Source organism: Chrysemys picta, chromosome 8 (genome assembly GCF_011386835.1).
Source record: "Chrysemys picta bellii isolate R12L10 chromosome 8, ASM1138683v2, whole genome shotgun sequence".
Lineage (NCBI taxonomy): Eukaryota > Metazoa > Chordata > Testudines > Emydidae > Chrysemys > Chrysemys picta.
Genome location: NC_088798.1, coordinates 4,805,003 through 4,824,628, shown reverse-complemented (window position 1 = coordinate 4,824,628; position 19,626 = coordinate 4,805,003). Strand labels below are relative to the sequence as shown.

General features: G+C 57.7%; 1 protein-coding gene across 4 annotated transcripts in view; it reads left to right on the top strand.

Moving 5' to 3' along the window:
• The window catches only part of POMGNT1 (protein O-linked mannose N-acetylglucosaminyltransferase 1 (beta 1,2-)), a 30,828-nt gene extending 18,916 nt beyond the window's left edge, over positions 1-11,912 (top strand). For all 4 annotated transcript variants that reach the window (XM_008166743.4, XM_024103922.3, XM_024103923.3 and 1 more), the window contains exons 12-22: positions 2,058-2,141; positions 2,752-2,793; positions 3,467-3,525; positions 4,511-4,583; positions 5,679-5,807; positions 6,324-6,449; positions 6,697-6,761; positions 7,231-7,275; positions 7,614-7,749; positions 8,143-8,252; positions 8,679-11,912. In XM_008166743.4, the coding sequence (XP_008164965.2) occupies positions 2,058-2,141; positions 2,752-2,793; positions 3,467-3,525; positions 4,511-4,583; positions 5,679-5,807; positions 6,324-6,449; positions 6,697-6,761; positions 7,231-7,275; positions 7,614-7,749; positions 8,143-8,252; positions 8,679-8,772 (963 nt within the window). In that variant the 3' untranslated portion in view covers positions 8,773-11,912. The remainder of the gene's footprint in view (positions 1-2,057; positions 2,142-2,751; positions 2,794-3,466; positions 3,526-4,510; positions 4,584-5,678; positions 5,808-6,323; positions 6,450-6,696; positions 6,762-7,230; positions 7,276-7,613; positions 7,750-8,142; positions 8,253-8,678) is intronic.
• Positions 11,913-19,626: the final 7,714 nt, after the last annotated feature.

Below are 19,626 nucleotides of genomic sequence, written 5' to 3'. Positions count from 1 at the left end.
AGTGTGATCGTAGCTCAAGCCACAGCCCCGCGTCAGAAGGTCGGTGTAGCGCAGTGTGGACACGTTAACGCGGCTGGGAGACCCGGGTGCAGTGATTGTAAATCCAGGGTTACAATGCAGTGAGGACACTCAAGCGTGGGCTTGGCCTCACAAGCCCAGGTCCCACAGACCCGGTTTACAATGCACAATAGACACCCCCTGAATGGCTTTCTTACAGGGCCAGGGGTGAAATCTTCCATTTATCTCCAACTATTTTCTCCCATTTGACCAGCCGGGCCAGGTAAGGCGAAGCCCCCACGATGGTTGTTTCATTGTCTGGAAATTAGAGCCATCCGGCCTTAATGGTTTTCAGTCTCGGGCCTTGTGTCTGGAGTGCTGAAACTGCTCCCCCGGATCTCGGGATTCCTATATATAGTCCATATTGTAGGGTGCAGCTCCTTGTTCCCCACCAAGCACCCCTATGTCCATCAGACCCCTTCCAATCCGGGCTTGACCTGATGCGCCACTAAGCCAAAATAAACAGCGTAACCACCCCGTGCCCTGCAAATCTGTCTCCAGACTGGAACCTGGGTTAGACTCTCACTTGCAACTGGATGTGACTTTTGAAGCCGTCACACTGCATGGTCCTGGCATTGGGGGAGAGGGGGCAGTGGTCGGACCCGCCACAGCCCCTTAAAACAACCTGCCTTCGGTTGGCCTTTCCCCGTAATCCTCATCTTCTCCCCCGGTCTGTAAGCTGAGGCCTTGCCATGGACAGAGCCGGATGCTGAATGCTCGTGGGGAACATCTCACCTCTTTAGGTCTCCAAGTGCTTTGCTGGTGACTCTGCTTTGCATTATGTCCCCGTGGTTCGGCTGGGCGGGGGGGCGCCCGAGTTCACACAATGACTGAGCCTGGAGCAGAACCCAGCTCTCCCAATTCCCAGGCTGGCACCTGGCTAGCAGTCTAAGGGGCTCAGGACATGCTGTGTCTAGTAGGCATTGATTGCAGACACCGTTATGGGGTCTGGCATGTACTGCGGGGTAGGGGTGGCTATTGTTCCCCCCACACACACCAGATCCAGTGTTTCCGTCTCTCCTGTTCATATGGTGCCTCTCGCTGTGCTATATAAAATGTCACTCCATTTCGTGCCAGGGGCTGATGGAGTGAGATGAACGGAGCTGTTTCTTTGCGAGGAAGAACATGAATTAAACCAGTAGATGGGGGGGGGGGGGTTGGGGGGGAAAGGGGGAGGAGAATCCTCTTTTAGACACTTGCCACAGTGACTAATGCTCTGTGAGAGCAGCTAATGATAGCTGCATCCCGTTGCCATGGCAGCGGAAGCAAGATCCCTGGCCTATGGGGGAGCAGCATAGACGCTGGGCCTGTTTTCGCAAGTGGCACAGGAGATGCTGAATGCGGTGCTGTCATTTTATTGGGGTGTCCGGGAGAGGATAAACCCTTGGTGCTTGATGTAATCCGAGTTCCCTTCCCTGGTTGCAATAGGGATCTGCAGGCGGGAGAAGTGGGGGGGCTGGACTCTGGATGCACAGAGCCTGGGATAACTAAGGGGCTCTCTAATGGGATTACTGCTTATCTAGGGAGGTGACCTTGTTTCATGCTGGATGATAAAGGAAGCTTCTCTCTGTTGTACATGTATAAAACACAGCTGTTGCATGTACCCATGGAATGCGCTCCCCCACCCCATTCTTTACAGTGCTGTATGCACATGAAGAAGGATTGGATGCCTGCATGAGTAAACATCTCTAATGTGCATCTTCAGTTAAACAAGCTCGGTTAACTGTTACAAGGGTTATCAATGCTCATGCTTCAGGGCACAAGCTGATTATCCACGGAGGTCAGGCAGCATGTTTCTGCAGATCACCATGGTGCAGCACTGCGCAGCTAGGCCCATTATGGGATGTTTCCCACTCTTGCCTGAAGCGTCAGATGCCGTCAGAGACTTTGCCCCATCTCCTGGCTTGCCAACCCTGTGCACTAGAGAAAGGGCTGAGCGTAGAGGTGTAGACAGACCTGGGGCCTATGCGGTGAGTAAGTCTCGTGTCTCTCTCTTCCAGGAGCCAATGGACGTGGTGGAGTTGTTTGGCCTGAAAGGGATCCAGCACACGCCCATCAGCATTAAAAATGCCCGAGTGTCTCAGGTGAGGGGTCCTTCCTACTTACCCCTCTGGCCCCACTTAGGGAAATTCTCCCCCCTCTTCCTGGTGCACCGGCTGCCCTGCACGGACCGGTGGTGGGGCTTGAATCCAGGACATGGGGGTGGGATGGGGGGGTGGCAAACTTACTGACCCTCTGAGCTGCATACAACAAACTTCAGAAGTTCGAGAGCCAGGGCGCACCTGCCGGGGCTCGGGGCTTCAGCCCTGCTCCTCTGAAGCCCCAAGACCCCCCCTCCCCACTGGGCAGAAGCCCCTACCCTACCACCCTGCTGCAAGGAAGGGGTCTCGAGCTCTTCCCCAAGTCTGGTAGGTGGAGAATGGGGCGGGTGGGGTTCTGTGAGCCGCACTTTAACGGTAACCACGGGCTCGTGAGCCACAATTTGGCCACCCCTGACCTAGAGCAATAAATGGAGGAGTTTCCACTGCTTGACTGAAAGGGTGGGTCACGGACCTGGCAGCAGTAGTAGACTCTTACGTGGACTGGATCCATGCTCCCCTAGTGGTGCCCTCCAATAGCGACCATTAATCGGTGTCTGGCGGGGATAGAAACCTCGGCGGCGGTGTTTGCTAATGCCCGTGTCTCTTCCCACAGCACTACAAGGCCAGTCTGACCGCAACCTTCAACCTGCACCCGGTGAGCAAGTCCCACCTCTCGACTGTCTCTGCTCTCAGCGCCGGCCGGTTCCGCTCCCCGTAACGAGCGCCTGGGGACCCGCTCTGGGAAGGGCTGGGCACTTGCGCATCAGGAGAGAGAAGCCCGCGGTGCCTGCTGACAGGAGCAGAAGTTCTTATCATGGTGCAGCACCCAGGAGGGTGGCGGGGGAGAAGGAGGGAAACACCCTCAGGGCAGCAGCGTGGGTGCCTTTCTGCTGGCTCTGGGAACGCCGAATTCCCTGGTGTCACTGAACCCGCTTCCCTTATGCCCGTCTCACGGGAGCGATTGCTGCGAAATGAAGCCCTCTGGGAAGCGAGATGGCTGCCTCTGAGGTAGCATCCGTGGCCAAGCACCAAGCTGGGTTTGAGTCAAGATGGGCCTGGTGCGAATAACGTTGGCGAGGCTTGTTGGGGCCGAGCGCTGAGGATCGCATAGACAAGGGGATGCCGTGAGATGTCTCTGGTCTGTCCTTAGTCATAGAATCTCAGGGTTGGAAGGGACCTCAGGAGATCCTGTAGTCCAACCCCCTGCTCAAAGCAGGACCAATCCCCAACTAAAGCATCCCAGCCAGGGCTTTGTCAAAACCAGGAGTTTCCACTGCTTGAATGAATAGTCCCCTTTGTCCTGCTGACATCTCTCGTTTCCCTCCCAGGATGCCAAGTTTGCTGTGGTGCTCGAAGAAGACTTGGACATCTCCGTCGACTTCTTCAGGTGAGGCTTGTAACGTGCTGACATCGGGCCTTGTCGCCTAGGAGACCCAGTCACTTCTGTCTGTCTTGCCAGACCAGAAACAAGAGGCTCTACACTCTACTGGTGTACCACCGTCTGCAGGACGGTCCCGGGAGACGTGGGAGCATCCCACTGACGCTGGGATGGGGGTGACCCCGTTATCCACAACCGAACTCTTGATTACAAAGAGGGCATATGTCAGAACCTCCATTCCTCCTTGGTTTTTAGCTGCTAGACAGCTTCCCGGATGCCGAGGGGTCAATGTCATTAGAACTCCTTGCTCTTCTGTTAACTTACTGGGAGTTGAGGTGGGGACATCACTGGAACTTGTCATGCCTCTGTTTTGCCCATCTGTAAAATGGGCTCGGTACTTGCAGTACTGCCTCAAAGCGGGGCCCGGCAGCTTAATACATGAGCATTTGAAGCTGGTTCTGGGAGCCGTGGAGGGCAGGTGCCGGCAGAGGAATTACTACAGGGACTAGCAATAACTTGGGCCAGATCCTCCACTGGTGTAAGCGGTGGTAGCTCCATTGGAGTCAGCAAGGCTACACTGATTTACGTCAGCGGAGGATCTGGCCCACTGTCGTTTGAGCTCCTTTGCTGAACCCTGATGGCTGGGTCAAAGTCTACTTTAAGTGACTTCCCACAGGTGGTAAAATGCTTTGAGCATCCTCTGGCCCCAGCTGATCCATATTTTGCCCTGCGCTGAGGCTGGTAACTGTCCCTCTCCTCCGTCCCCTGCCTTAATTTCTCCCCAGCATCCTCTCTGGCTGCGAGGGTGGGAGCTGCCTGCCTGGTGCCTCCAGCACGGATGGGCATTTCCTAGGCGTCACCGTTCTCTCCTCTGCCCAGCTGGAGGACGGAGGGGCTTATTTAGGATCGAGGTGTTGTGTCCCGTAGCAGTGGGTGGGAGAGCCGGGCACCCGGGGGCGCAGCCGGTCCTGTCTCTAATCTGCCTCGTTTCTAGCTTCCTGAGCCAGTCGATCTATTTACTGGAGGAGGACGACAGCCTGTACTGCATCTCGGCTTGGAACGATCAGGTAGGCTCGTGGAGCCTCGCTTCTCCCGTCTCTGTAACCCCACAGCAAGACCCGCTCCGATGCAGTCCAGCGTCCCCATGCTCCATCCCCTCTAGGCGCTGGTTCCTCCCGCCCGTCTGGTGGGGATTGCTGCCTCCGGCTCCATTCGCAGCACGCTCTTCCCTCTGCAAAGGCCGCTGTGGGGGCCCCAGAAATTCAAGTGGTACAGAGGCGTACCACGTGAGCTGGGGAGAGGCCGGGCGGCCCCGCTGCAGCCACTGGCCCCAGCACCGAGTCTGCGCCACGCTCAACCCCCGTTAGGTTGGAGCGCGAGACCATCCTGCGCCCGCCCCAGGCATTACGACCTGGCCCCTGGGGGTTTGGTCCATCCATCCATCCCTCCACACATTGAGACGGAGTTGCAGACGGGCCAAACCCGAGTGGGGCTGCGACCTACCCTCCCCTCCGCCCAGGTGCCAGGCCGCAATGCCGCTCGGTTTGGGGGCCCAGGGCCAATGTGCGTCTGGCTGCATGCACTGCTGGAGAAGACCCTCTCAGCCCACTCAGTCTGCCCCCCTCCCCTCCCCCCGATACTGAGATGCCTGGAATTGACCCTGCAGAGCTCAGTATGGAGCTGTTCTCTGCTCCAACGTTAGAACCCTTCTCCTCCCACCCCCAAAATCTGTGCTAACGTGGGAACCCACCCTGTGCACCGTTCGGTGGGGCTTGCTCCTCGCACGTTTACCATCCCGGCCCCTCTGAGTGAGGCCTTGGAGTAGCAGGAAGCGGTGCAGAACTGGGACTGGTGGGAAGGTTTCTGGGGGTGAACGGAGGAGGAGAAGGGGGGAAATAGAAAGGGAAGGAAAGGGCGGGGGAGGGGAAGCCAAATGTGATGGGCAGGAGTGGGGGAGGGGGAGTGAAGGGGTTCAGGGTGAGTGGGGCAGGCAGGTGTTGATCCCTTCCAGAGGCTGGTGAGGAAGCCCCCGCCCAAAGGAAAGGGGAAGCGCTGGCCCTTCTGCGCTGGGAATAGCACCTCCTCCTGGCGTACCTACGCTCCCGCGGCCCCCTTCGGCGTCCTGGCGAGGGCACACTGAACGCTGCCCTCTGGCTCCCCAGGGCTACGAGCACACGGCCGAGGACCCCTCGCTCCTGTACCGCGTCGAGACCATGCCCGGCCTGGGCTGGGTGCTGAGCAAAAGCCTCTACAAGGACGAACTGGAGCCGAAATGGCCAACCCCCGAGAAGGTGAGTGCCCTCTGCTCTCCCTGGTAGGAGCCCTGGCACACCTGTTGCTGCGGGTATGGGGGGAGGGGGGAGCTGTGAGGCTTGGTGGGCAGCCAGTGGAGGAACTGCCTTGAAGCATCCGGCCTGTGGGCGCCCGCAAGTGACGCATGTCCCTCTTCGCATTTTAGCTAGAGGGACGGCGTCCACATTCCGAGCCCCCGGATCTGAGGGGTTATCAACCCCGCTGGCCTCAGAGCCTGGGTAAAGCCAACGGTCTGTGCCAGCCATCTGGCTGGGGAGTGCCGCGTGGGCTCCGGCCATAACAAATGGCTGCCTGTGTGCAGCATCCCGTCTCCACGAGCAACCTGCAATAACCACCCTAACGTGCGTGCACACACTTGGAGGTCCAGGGAGGGAGGCTTTGTATTTCCATCTCCGGGGGCTAAGGGGCTCTTAAGGAACAGCGTGATCCGCGACAGGCGCCCAGTGCAGGAGCCAGATTTCCCCCTCTAAAGCAGCCTCCTCTCCCCTCTCCAGCTGTGGGACTGGGACATGTGGATGCGGATGCCGGAGCAGCGGAAAGGCCGGGAATGCATCATCCCTGACGTCTCGCGCTCGTACCACTTCGGCATCGTGGGGCTCAACATGAATGGCTACTTCCACGTGAGTGAGGCCGAGGGGGGTAGACAGGCTCCCCTCCCTGCTCCGAGGTGCAGAGGCTGCTTGCTGGGCATTGCCGTGGGCTGTTAGCTGACCTCCACGCGCACCCTGTGGCCTTGCTGGGTTTGCGAGGTGCATTGGCCGGGGAAGGGGCATGAGCCAGAGCGTTGCTGTGGCTCCAAAGGACGGACCCGGCATGCTAGATAAGCAGTGATTCTCTGACAAGTCATTTTCTGCACTTGGTTCCCAGGAAGCCTATTTCAAGAAGCACAAATTCAATACCGTCCCGAACGTGCAGCTCAAAAACGTGGAGAGGTGAGTGCCAGCCCGCTGCGAAGGAACCACTGGAGGTTGCCCAGAGCTCTGTGTCTTGTACCTCGTAATTCTAACCCACCCCTCTGCAGTTCCCCATTCCAGCTCCGAGCTCCCCCCTCCACTGCACGTTGCTGTGCCAGGGCCCCCCCCGTACTGAACGGACGTGCCCCACAGGTGTTCCAGTAGCTTTCCATCCTCCCGAGCAGAAAGCGTGATTGATTTGGGGGTGAGAGACACAAGGTGCATTGGATCAGACGCCCACTGGCATATATCACTTGCGGCTTGGGGCTGAACGCTTGGGGCGGGAACCACGCCACCGGCAGTCGCTGTTCTCCCCTGTTGTGACTTCGGGGACATTGGACCTGGCTGGGAGATGAAGTGTGTGGCCATCCGTACGTTGCGCGTGGCCCATCTCGCCGAACCTCCCTCCTCATTCGCTGGCCCTTGACGCTCTGTCTTTCCCATGCAGCCTAAAGAAGGACGCCTACGAGATTGAAATTCACCGGCTCCTGGGGTAAGTGTGTTCTGCATCCCATGGCCTGAAAGATGAGGGCTGTAACAGGGCCTGCCAGTGCTTTGGGATTCACAGGGGTATATCGAATGCCATCTTCTTGGAGAGACATTCCCTCTGAGGCACCTGGCATTGGCCACTGTCAGAAGACCGGATACTGGGCTAGATGGACCCTTAGTCTGACCCAGTAGGGCCTTTCTTATGAGGGATGGATGGTCATAAGGTGGTCCAAGCCTTTCCTCCGGCAGGCCGGCATCGGCTGGGACCCCATGTGTATCACATGCCAGGGGGTGGGTGGGCGCCCTTGGTTGCCCACTCACCAGCCCTGTGCCCCATTTCAGTGAGGCCACGGTTCTGGATCATGGCAAGAACCCGTGCGAGGACTCCTTCCTGCCCGACACCGAGGGCAAGACCTACGTGATGTACATCAGGATGGAGCAGGAAGCCGACTTCACCACCTGGACTCAACTCGCCAAGGTGACTCCCTGCCCGGTCCCCATGTGACTGCAGCCCCCTGCCCCCCCCAGATTCACTTGGGCCCGAGCCTCAAACTTGGCTCCAGCCTGCGCAGTGGGGGCCAACTGTGCACCAAAGATACCAGAGCATGTGTGGTCAGGTCCCCGGGAGGAGGCAGCTTTCTGGGCTGGCTCGTGCATTAGGAGCCGGGGTTACTTGCTGGCTGCCGAGGGGAAGGGGAGGGAGCATGCGGCTCTCCCCAAGCAGCCGTGGGAGGAGGAGTGGGATTTGCAGCGTGGTCAGCGTTTTTATCGCTCCGCCGAGCAGATCTGCAGCCCCAGAGCCGCTGGCGGAGCGTGGCAGGGTGGGCCGCGGTACGTGCCCTCAGCTCTCTGTCCGCCGCTCCCCTCCTAGTGCCTCCACGTCTGGGACCTGGACGTCCGCGGGAACCACAAAGGGTTGTGGCGTCTCTTCCGCAAGAAGAACCACGTCCTGGTGGTGGGCGTGCCCGCCTCCCCCTACTCGTGAGTATGCCCACGCCCCCTGGGGGCAGGGGAGGGGGCGCAAGATCCCTGCAGCACCCCATGAAAACGCCGGGCTAGCGGGCTCCCCTCCTGCACCCACAGCTGGGTCCTCTCGCAAAGAAAACCCTGGTGGGTCCCTGCCTGGGGAGAGGGGAAAACCCCCTCCAACCTCTTAGAGCCGAAGGCTCCATATTAACCCCATAAATACCACTCTTGAGCGGAGTCCCAACTTCTCCCTGTGGTTACAGGGATCTGCCCCTTTCCTCCCCCGGCGCGGCCCGGGCCTGTACAGCCCCCGGCGCGGCCCGGGCCTGTACAGCCCCCGGCGCGGCCCGGGCCTGTACAGCCCCCGGCGCAGGAGGGTCCCACTTAGAGCCCCTCCAGCGCTCCCGTGTCTGACCAGCTGCTCCTGGCTGGTCCCTGCAGGTCGAAGAAGCCCTCCGCGGTGACCCCGATCTACATGGAGCCCCCCGCCAAGGAGGAGGTGGCCGGGCAGGTGGCAGCGGCAGAGCAGACGTGAGCCGGAGAGGTCTCCACGGCACCACCGCACACAGAGAAGAGAGGGGGCAGCGCTTGGGAGAGGCTGGGTACTTCCAGTGCGGGTGGGGTAGGGACTCCGCTATGCCCCAGGATGGGCATGTGCTCCCCGGATGGAAAACGGGACACAGGATCCCGCCCCTGCCTGGGGACTGGCTGCCGTCGCTCTGGGACCCTGCAGCGCTGCCCTGTAGGATGTGACACCCGCCCACCCACACGGGCTCTTTTTAACACTGACTCTTTACTAACTTTGCCACTCTCCTTAGGAGGCGGCATTTTAAATGCACCGGCTCCTTTGAGGCCCTCTCTGCCCCACGGCGGGATGGCAGGGGAATTTTGTAGCCCAGGAAGTGCTGATGCCCTCGGCCTGGATTTTATTTATTAACTCTTGTGTGGCTGGCTCGGCCTGGGCTGGGCTCTTCCATCCGACGGCTCCGCCCTGGGCCGGCGGTGCCCTGGGAGCCTGAGCCAAGGTGGGTGAAACGCCTTGTCCTCTGCCTGGTTTGTGGGGCAGAGACGGGACGTGGTACGGCCCAGCTCTAGAGAGGTTTGGGGATGGCACTGGTGAAAGGCATCCGGAGGAACAAGGATCGAGGGAAATGTGGCCTGTCTCTTTAAATGGAATTCTCTCCCGCGAGGGGCCGCCCCCCCACGCATCAGTGGATGGCACCACGTGAGAGACCCGGCTTCAAGGCGTCCCCGCCCGGCCACCGATGTCGTGACTCTTCCCAGTGCAAGCTCATGCGTGGCAGCCAGTCAGCGACATGGATTAGTCTCCCGCCGGCCGTGGTGCCGGAGCAGAGAGACGGGAGCCAGCTGGGGTGGGGAGGTAGGGGGGAGAAAGAGCCTTGCAGAGCGGGCGCTGCCCTGGTGTGTGGAGAACAGCCCCTGCCCGTGCATGGGCCCATCGGTTGCTGCCCAAAGCTTAAAGGGAAGACGGCAGCAAGGGGGCTGGGAACCAGGCAACTCCACGGCAGAGAGCTGCTGCGGCAGGCTCCCGTGTGCCGGAGGGGGTCGCAGCCTGCTGTGATCGCTGCTGGTTCCCAGTGGTACTCGCCCACCCTGCCGGGCACCCTCAGGCCCCCTGTGCTGAGCGGGGTTGGGCTGGCTCTGAGGAGCGGTCACAGGACGCCGCTCGTAGGGAGGCCGGGATCTGTGCTCTCGGGGTGGGGGCGGCTGTCCCCTCCGGCCCTGAGCCCTCCCAGCCTGATTGAAGGTACGGAAAGGATGGACATTCAGGGACGAGGAGGGTTTGGGGTTCCCCTCCCCACTGCCTGTGCCTTAGCTGAGGTCCCACAGGGCGGGGTGGGATGAGTGACCCCAGCCTGTAGATTCCCCCTAGCTGTAGCCAGCGGGAGCTGGGAGCGGCCCAGCAAACAACGCCCCCTGGTGCCAGTTTGATCCGAGTCCTGTAGGTCCCCATCCTGGGGTCGGTGCCTATATAGAGATGATTTTTAATTCCCTTCCTGCCGATCAGAGTTGCAGGAGCTGGGTAACTTGTGAGCTCTGGCTCCGCTCCTCGGGAGCAGGGGAGCTGGGAAAGGCCCCACCCTGGGAACTCTGCTTTGAATTGGTTCGAGCTCTAGTTCCGTGTTGGGGACAGGCAGTGCCATGCTTGGATCAGGCACCCCCCAGCCCCTGCCTGCTATGGGATCATACCCTCAGCACTTCAGTTCCCCGGGCTGGGTTCCAGACCCATAGCTGACGCGACAGTGCACTTATTGAGGGCGGACGTGGAGGCAGATGGCTATGAGCATAGCGCCAATGCACTATAATTTGGGACGAGGGGAGCTGGGGACTCCGGAATGAGACCTGTAGGATATTGGTTTGTTGCAGCCCAGGCATGCAGGGAGAAGGGCCAAGACCAAGTGCTTAACTTCCATTGGTTTCAATGGGACATAGGCACCTCAATCTTGAGGTCTGGACCAGAGTCCTTGCCAGCTGTTTGGCCCATGCTATGCAAGTTGGCAACTAGCGGATCTGGCGTCCGCATTGCTCGCAACTGGCCGTCTTGGCTGCAAAGTCAAGGGTCAAATGGGGTAAGCCTGTGCGGCGTTCGTGCTGCCGCTGCCTGTGCTGTTTGTGGAAGATTCTGCTCTCTTCTCCAGCCTGCCGTTCGCCATGCATCTCCCTCGCCGCCACCGCGGTTTCCCAGGTCCGTTGGGACGGTCCCTGGCTGGGGCTGTCCACATTCTGTGGCACTGCTGAAGGGGGAGGAGCGTCAGAGGGGCCTGATTTTAAAGGCACGTGTGGTGAAAACGAGCAATCATTCGGAGCAGCTTGGCTGTACTGAGGATCGAAACCCACCCTGGATGAGCCGCCGATCCCCAGGCAGTCTCCTGCGCAGAACGCTACATTAACTTATTTATTTATTCGACTGGAGGGATGAGGTTTTGAAACAGGAAGGCGCCTGGGGTCCTCTTTTGGGATTGCTGTCCGAGAGGGGTTTCTCACGAAGCAGATGTTGGGGCGTTGCATTGTTCCATTCGGTTCTCCCTCGGCCAGTTGACTTTGGCAGGGTTAGGCTGGCTTGAGGTGCTTCTCTTTTCACCCTCAAGATATACAGCAGTACCTCACTGGGTTAAACGCGGAAGCCCAAGCACAGGTGATGGGGGATTTTTGCAAACTCTTAAGGAAATGCGCACACACAATTGACCCAGCGAATGTACCGGGAGTGCTGACTTTGCTGTGCCGTAGCGAATGCTCTGTAGCGTGCTTTGCCAAGACCGGAAAGGACCCCCTAGAAATGTGAGATGGCGCGACAGCGCTGTCTCTGCCGCTGGGTCTCCGAGAAGTGGTGGGGGCTACTGCGGCTCTCCTGTGCTGGTGGTATGCAGTGACCGTTCTGAACCCCGGAGTGATGCTTGAAGGCTGGGTGTGTTGTCCTCCTTTTCTTCTCTCTAAGAACCCCATGTCCCGCCCCCTCCTTCTTGCCTTTTGCAGGCAAACTTTTAAATAAAGACCCTCCCTTGTTTTACAATCGCTTGCGGGTTTTGGCGCTGAACTGCTGCTAATTCCACTCATGTTTTGTAATCGGTTTAAACCTGTGGAGCGGAGGAGCTGGGAGAAGGCAACGTAAGCTGGTTCTTTGTACACTGAAATAATGTGATTTGATTGCTGGTGTCTCCTGGTGTGTGTGGTGTTTTTTTTTTTCCTCTTGCTACCTGGTAGTGTCCGGGGGAATCCTCCTCCTAATCAATCTTTCTCTAGGCGGCTCCCCCTCTGCTCTAACCAATGGCGTTGCAATGCACAGAATGGGATGGAAGGGCCCCATTGAAGCCAATGTGCTGTGGCCTTCAGTTGTAACAAGATTTGACTCTGGAAAGGGGTCGCAATGTGTCTGGCTCTGCAGCGTCTCAATAGGGCAAACTTTTCTTCCTCTCCTTCCTTGAAAACTATCACATTTGTGCTGTCAGCCTCTTTTTTTTTTTTTTTTTTTACTCTCTCTCTCTCCCTCCCCTGACTGCCCCAGTCCATCCGGCTTGGTCTGAGGGGCTGGCCGGCCCTGGCTTGCCCAACTGCAGGGTCCTACGTGCACTGGGGTAGTGGGATGGGTTGTGTGAGGGATGGGCTGGCCGGCCCTGGCTTGCCCAGGTGCTGCGTGCACTGGGGTGGCAGGACAGGGGCTGAGTGAGGGATTGGCGCTTTCTGAATCCGATTTATCTTTTTTTCAAAATAAATACTGCAGTCCTGTTTACCCTTGTGTCTTTCGCCTCCATCTCCATGGGGGTGCTTGTCGGGTTCACTGCATGACACCGCCTGGTCTCAACCTATCGCTGATCTGGAGGCCACCAGGTGAGAGAAAAGGGGATGGGGACAGCTGCGTGCCCTTGCTGGTCAGGGTTTTCCTAGGCTCTGAGATGCTCCCTATGCAGCAGGGGGGAAGAGAAGTGGATACTGACTGACTGGTGAAGAAGATGGCTCTTTTGGATGAAACAGATGGATCAAGCCCACCAGGGTTGGCCCTGTGGGGGAGGGGTGAAAGAATATCCCAGCCAAACTTTTGTTGTTGTTTTTTGGGGGGGGGGGTATTGTTTTTTTAAGGTGATACCCTTACTCTTACTGGTCCAGGATGTGGGTACATTGAAAGAGGACAATGGGATGCTCTGGTGGGCCTGGGGCAAAGGCTAAGAGGATTCCTTATAGGAGGACACCCTCACACCCCTTTTAGGTAATCTCTTCTGTAATCACCCCACCCGCACACATGTGCAATGGGTTAGGGGGGTCCTTGTACTCTTCCATTAACTTCTCCCAGCTCCCCTGGGAAGGAGGGCAGCGTTGTCTCCGTTTTAGGGCTGGAGCGGAGATGCAGCGAGAGTCAGCAGCTTGCCGAAGGTTCACACGCAGCAGGGATCAAAGGCGGGTCGCCCAAGTCCCAGTTGAGGCACTGAACCCAAAGGCCACCCTTCCTCCTTCAGAAGCATCCTGCTTAGATCAGTAATTCCCCTGTGTGACAAAATGTATCCCGTGTATAGCTGAGTGCCCTAGGGGGAGATCCTGAATAGATCTCCAAGGTATGCCATGCTAATGTGAAGGGGTCGGCTTTCCTATATGAACAGTCTATATCCCTGCAGCTTCAGCAAACGGCATGTGATCCAGAGGAAGAAATGGGGCCTGGTCATGTTGCCCTGTATTTCCTTTGGTGGCTATTGCATGGGGGTGGGAGAAGGGGCGGGGAGGGGTACACCTGCTCTTCTACCCCAAGAGGGTGTCTTCATCTGAAGAGACCCTGCTACCGGTAGTGGTTAGCGTCTCGTGTTGGCTTGGCTCTTCTCTTTTGGCTCTCTGCAGGCCGGACACAGCCCGGCTCTGAGACTTTACAACGGTGGAATTGCTTAAGGAAGAACTTGGCAGGCCTTCCCCCAGGGAATTTCTGGGCAACTCTGAGGAACATCTTCTGCAGGGCTTCCCAGGAACCGCCATGCACAGCAGGGTCAGGATATCAGCTTCCCCAGGAGCACATGGGGGGGAGCTCAGTGGGGCAATGAGCTTCAATGGACTCTTGAGAGCCTCAGACCGCCTTCCTGGTTAATCCCCCTGAAATCTAGCACGGCAGGGACGGCGTGTAGATGGGGCCAACAATAGACTCTGCTCTTTTAAAGGCAGGAGAGTAACTCCGCTGTCAGGGTCGTTGCCTCAGTGTGGGGCTTGGCCACGGCTGGGGGCCTCTGGACTTAGGCTGTGAACCAAGAGATGCCCCATGCGTCTGACAAAGTGACTATTCACCCACGACAGCTCATGCTCCAAGACTTCTGTTAGTCTATAACAGGGGTCAGCAACCTTTCAGAAGTGGTGTGCCAAGTCTTCATTTATTCACTCTGATTTAAGGTTTCACGTGCCAGTAATACATTTTAATGTTTTTAGAAGATCTCTTCCTATAAGTCTATAATATAGAACTGAACTATTGTTGTATGTAAAGTAAAGGTTTTTAAAAAAGACTGAGAGGGGACATGATAGCAGTTTTCAGGTATTTAAAAGGGTGTCATAAGGAGGAGGGAGAAAACTTGTTCACCTTCGCCTCTAAGGATAGAACCAGAAGCAATGGGTTTAAACTGCAGCAAGTGCGGTCTAGGTTGGACATTAGGAAAAAGTTCCTAACTGTCAGGGTGGTTAAACACTGGAATAAACTGCCTAGGGAGGTTGTGGAATCTCCGTCTCTGGAGATATTTAAGAGTAGGTTAGATAAATGTCTATCAGGGATGGTCTAGACAGTATTTGGTCCTGCCATGCGGGCAGGGGACTGGACTCGATGACCTCTCGAGGTCCCTTCCAGTCCTTGAATCTATGAAAATGTTTAAGATGCTTCATTTAAAATTAAATTAAAATGCAGAGCACCCCGGCCCGGGGGCCAGGACCCAGGCACTGAGAGCGCTGCTGAAAATCAGCATGCGTGCCCCAGGTTGCCTACCCCTGGTCTATAAGGTGCCACAGGACTCTTCGTCGCTTTTTCCAGACATGTTTGTCTCTGTCCTAACCAGAGGAAGCCACCAGAGGTCCTCAGAGCCCTGTCGGGTCTGGGCGTGGCCCGCAGCCTGATTTCATGTGGGGGTGTTTTTTTCTTTTCCCACCCTACGTGGTTTGTTTTCCCTTATGGTGAAAGTGACCACTCAGCCGTACAGTCACAGGTTGGTCACAGGGCTACGGCGTGAGGTCATCTCTCCCGCCGCCCCCGGGTCCCCAGGAGCTGGAAACCACCAAGCACATGCAGGCGGCTGCCTCCGAGGCAGGGCCCGGCTCTGGCTGCAGGAGGGAGAAGCGGCAGTTGGTGCTGAACGCTGAGTTCCTCCATGGCGCAGGTCTCCGAGGGTATTGTCCTGAAGGCTGGGACGTCGCACACTGTGGTGATCAGGGTTGTGCTTGATGGGACGGAGACTCTCCGTTAGCTGCTAACAGCATCGGGTCTAGGGCTAGGGCACAGTCAAAACAGTCCTGAGCCCCTCCAGCAGGGGGCAGGTGTCCACCAACCAGCCCCCTGCCAGCACTAGGGAACCCACTGCAGTAAGAGACAGGTGCAGCCGTCTGATCCAACCCTCTCCCTTCACTTGTAACGGTGGGAGGAGTCCGCGTTGGGATTGTTTCAGGGTGAGGTTCTGCCTATAATTTGCTTTTATTTTCTTCCTTTCCGCACCTGTTTTGAGTTGAGGGGCATCCCTTCTCCCCCGCTCAAGGTTGCCCACTTTTGGGGCCAGCGCCTATGTCTTCTTCGAGGGGTTCATACAGCACCTAGCGTAACAAGGCCTTGAGCCCAGGGTGACAGGGTGCTGCACATTACCAGAGTCAGCGTGGCCAATGCCAGTGACTTTTATCACACGGCTTGTGATGGTTTGTGGTGATTGAGTTTTTCTTCCACCTGCAGCTCCTCCATGAGAATCCAAGTGCTCGTCTTTGTTGTTTGTTTCTTTTAAAAGTGTCTAGCCCTAGCCGGGGGGGAGCAAAGCTTGCAGATGAGCCAAGTCCCGCCTAAAGGGGCAGAAGCAAATAAAAAGAACCCCATTTAAGGGGGGGGGGGAAATCTCATGCCTTGGAGGTCCAGGCCCTGACTTTTGGTTTTGCTGACGGGTGCTCCTCTCTGCCCCCCCCCCCCCCCGTGTGAGCAGTGGGCAGGGCCTTGGGGGGAGGAGCCAATAGGGGCGGGGCCTCAGCAGACCAATGGCTTCGCTGCATGCTCCCTCGGGCACCCTGGCAGAGCCCCAGTCCGTGACGGCACCGGGGTACGCAGTTCTCGCAGCGGGAGAGGGAGGCCTTGTCTACACTGAAGCCTTAACCAAGTCGTGGGCAGGAGCCCAAGTTACAAGAGAATTGTCCCTGATATATTGCAATACAGCTACCCGGGGGCGGGGAGATGAGCCCAAACTGTGCCCCTGCAGCCAGGCCCTGATGGGGCTGGGCCAAAGCTTTCGCCTGGGTTTGTAAACAACCTAGATCCTGCCTCGTTGTCTACGCGTTCAATGCACAGTAACCAAGTCCCGGGGTGTGCTGGTTGCTGCCGAGCAGAGCAGACCTTAGCGTGTGAGCTCCACTGCGCCCCGTTGCGTGCGTCAGCAGCTGGGGGCCTGGTTGGCTGTGCAGTGGGTGTGTACACAGCAGGGTTAGCCGTTGGTTAGCCACCACAGTTACCCCAAAATCGAGCTGGTCAGGAGCTGCCCGTCCTGGTCCGCGGGAAGTTCCAACGTTACAGGAAACACTTAGTTCTGGAAGGGACTGAAAATAAAGGTCCCCCCTGGAATAGGAATGACCAAGTTTTGAAGGGGAACCTGGGCAGCAGGGAGCTGAGGCTTTCAAGTCCGCGGTGGCCCGCCCGGCAGGCCGCCCGGGAGCCACGCTGGTGTGAGGGCGCCAGGCAGGTTCCCATCATAAACCACCCGGGCCACCAGAGTTCCGTCGAAAACATGTCGGGTTTCCGTTGGCACGTTGTTGCAGTCGGCAGGCTCCCGCCCGAGGCTTTGATGGCAGGGACCCTCATTTTCCAACAAGAAAAACCGTTCCCGTGGGGACCTTCCAACCAACTCTGCTTATCCGGCTGCCAACTCTTAGTTTGCTGTCTGGACCGAACTCCCTGATGGAGCCCGGGTCGCTCCTAACCCCATTCCTTTGTGGTAGGCAGAGCCGTCCCGTCCATAAGATGAACCAGGGCAACCGCCCTCGCCCCTGCGCTTCAGGGGGATGTGGGGTCCAGGGCGGCCTGGGCTGGGGGGATAGTGGGGGGCCTGGTGACAATAGCAGCAAGTGCCCCTGCTCTAGCCTGCCCCAGTAAGCTCTGCCCCACCGGCTCCTGGCATCGCTCGGGGGAGGGGGCGGAAGCCGGAAAGAGGCGGGGTGGGGGTTTGGGGGGTGGGGTGGGGCAGGGGCTTGGGAGAAGGGGTAGGGCTGGAGTGGGGGCAGGGCCTGGGGCAGAGAGGGGGGTTGTCCCGGGCTTGCAACCCCCCAGGGACGGCCCTGGCAGTAGGACATCCCAGGGTGGGTTGCCCTCCGTACAACTGCTGTCCCTTGGCTGGTGTGGGCTGGGAGCGCTGTATCCTTCCGCAGACGTGCTGGGCGACAGCCGCTCTGGTTTTCCCACAGTGCACTACTGCAAATGCAGCTCGCCAATGGAGTCGGCGCGGTGACGCGTTTGCGTTGTGAAAAAGCTGCACCAGGAAGGCCCCAAGTCAGCTGTGTTTGGAACCAGAGACGTGAGCTGCTCTTTCGGTCTTGGGGGAGGAAGGGGGGAGGGACTGGCTGTCTCATTACTACAGAGCATTGTCCTCCACCCCCCACCTCTGTTCACATCCTGTTCGCTGTGTGTGCTGAGTTACCACAAAGCAAAGGTGTGAATCTCACGGGAAAATGAGTATCAGCTCCTGCTGAGGTGTGAACTCACTTTCCCATGCGACCCGGGGCTCCCCTCCAGGCCAGGGGTGAGCGCTCAGAGCCAAGCAGGGCCCCTGTTAAATGCTGACTTTAGGGAGAGACGGGACATTAAATGCAACCCCCCCCTCACCCCAAAATCTTTGTGACGCATACCACCGTGCAGACTGACGCTACACCTGGCAAAACCCAGTGGCATTTGCTCTTGACTTCAGTCGGAGCAAAAGAGGTTTGCATTGTCGAAGCGCCAATTAAACTGATTAGCAGCAGCCTTTAAACCCTTTACAACCCCATTAATTTCGCTTCGGCCCTCCTGGCCAGCAGGTGTGGTTCTATATAACAAATTGCTTCACCCAGGGCTGACATGCAACCAGCTCTGGGGAGGAGAGCGGTGGCTGCATAGCAGCTTCGTGCAGAATGATAAAGAAATGCACCAAGAGCTGAAGTGTAGATGCCTGGATCCCAGGAGCATTTCCCTCGGGCACGGAGGATTCCCGCATGTGTTTAAATGTTTCCAACACGCTCTCTCCCCCTGCTTTGAATTTTAAATCCCTCGGTCAGATCATGGGAGCCGGGGGCAGCCCTGAACCCCGTTCTCAGACTTTCAGCTGGGCCTGTCTTTCGGGACGAGCCAGGAAATACTGGCTCACTGCTCCCCTGACCTCACAGCCTTTCAAAAACCACCCACCAGCGGGGCCGCCTTCCTGTCTGGGGGACACGCTTTCGGCTCTCGGCCCCTCAGCTGCTGCTGGGCGCGCTGGCCCCAGCCCCTGGGAATGCATCAGCCCTGGCGTGGGGTACCATTCTCCCGCTAGCCTCCAGCCTGGGTCACGGCTGCTCTGACCTTGCGCTGATTCCGGCGTGCTGTTGTGCGAGTCAGCCGCTTAAGCAGGGCGGGGTGGCCCCGGCAATGAAAGGGTTAAAGGCACCAACCAGCCAGACGCGTAACCAGCGCTGGAGCCTGGTCTCTGCTGTGAGATTGTTACTGCTTTATCTGCAGGACAGTAGCAGCCAGGAACCCTAATCAAGGCTCCAGAGTGCAAGGCGCTGTACAGACAACTAACGGAGGGGGTGCTCCCTGCTCCCGAGAGCTCACCAGCTAGCTGATCGGAGAGAGGAGAATTCCCCCTCCTACCAGCGCCTGTGACGATTTGTAGCTACAAAAACAGTGCCCTTCCCTCTCCCTTCACGGATCACTGGCAATACACAACAGGGCTGGGAGCGGATCCTGGCAGATGGGAGTGGTTTCTGGCTGCCTTCGGGACCAATGTCCTTGTCCCTTTGGCTTCACCACTTGGAGTTACAAAATCCCCTCTGTTATGTACATAGGCCAAACTGGACAGTCCTTACGTAAAAGGATAAATGGACACAAGTCAGATATCAGGAATGGCAATATACAAAAACCTGTAGGAGAACACTTCAACCTCCCTGGCCACACAATAGCAGATTTAAAGGTAGCCATCTTAGAGCAAAAAAAAGCTTCAGGACCAGACTTCAAAGAGAAACTGCTGAGCTCCAGTTCATCTGCAAATCAGACACCATCAGCTCAGGATTAAACAAAGACGGTGAATGGCTAGCCAACTACAGAAGCAGTTTCTCCTCCCTAGGTGTTCACACCTCAACTGCTAGAAGAGGGCCTCATCCTTCCTGATTGAACTAACCTCGTTATCGCTAGACTGTTTCTTGCCTGCATATTTATACCTGCCTCTGGACATTTCCACCACATGCGTCTGACGAAGTGGGTATTCACCCACGAAAGCTCATGCTCCAATACGTCTGTTAGTCTATAAGGTGCCACAGGACTCTTTGCTGCTTTTAAAAATCCCCCTTGTTTTCCTTGCCCTCCACGGCAGCTCCTGGGTATGGCCAGGGATGGGATGGGGTGATCGGAGCTCTGGGACCCTGCCAGGTGCAAGGTGCTGGGTAGGGGCTTTCCCACCGTCCACCCTTCAACAAGGAAATAAAACTCCCTTGGCTGAATTTGCTCAAT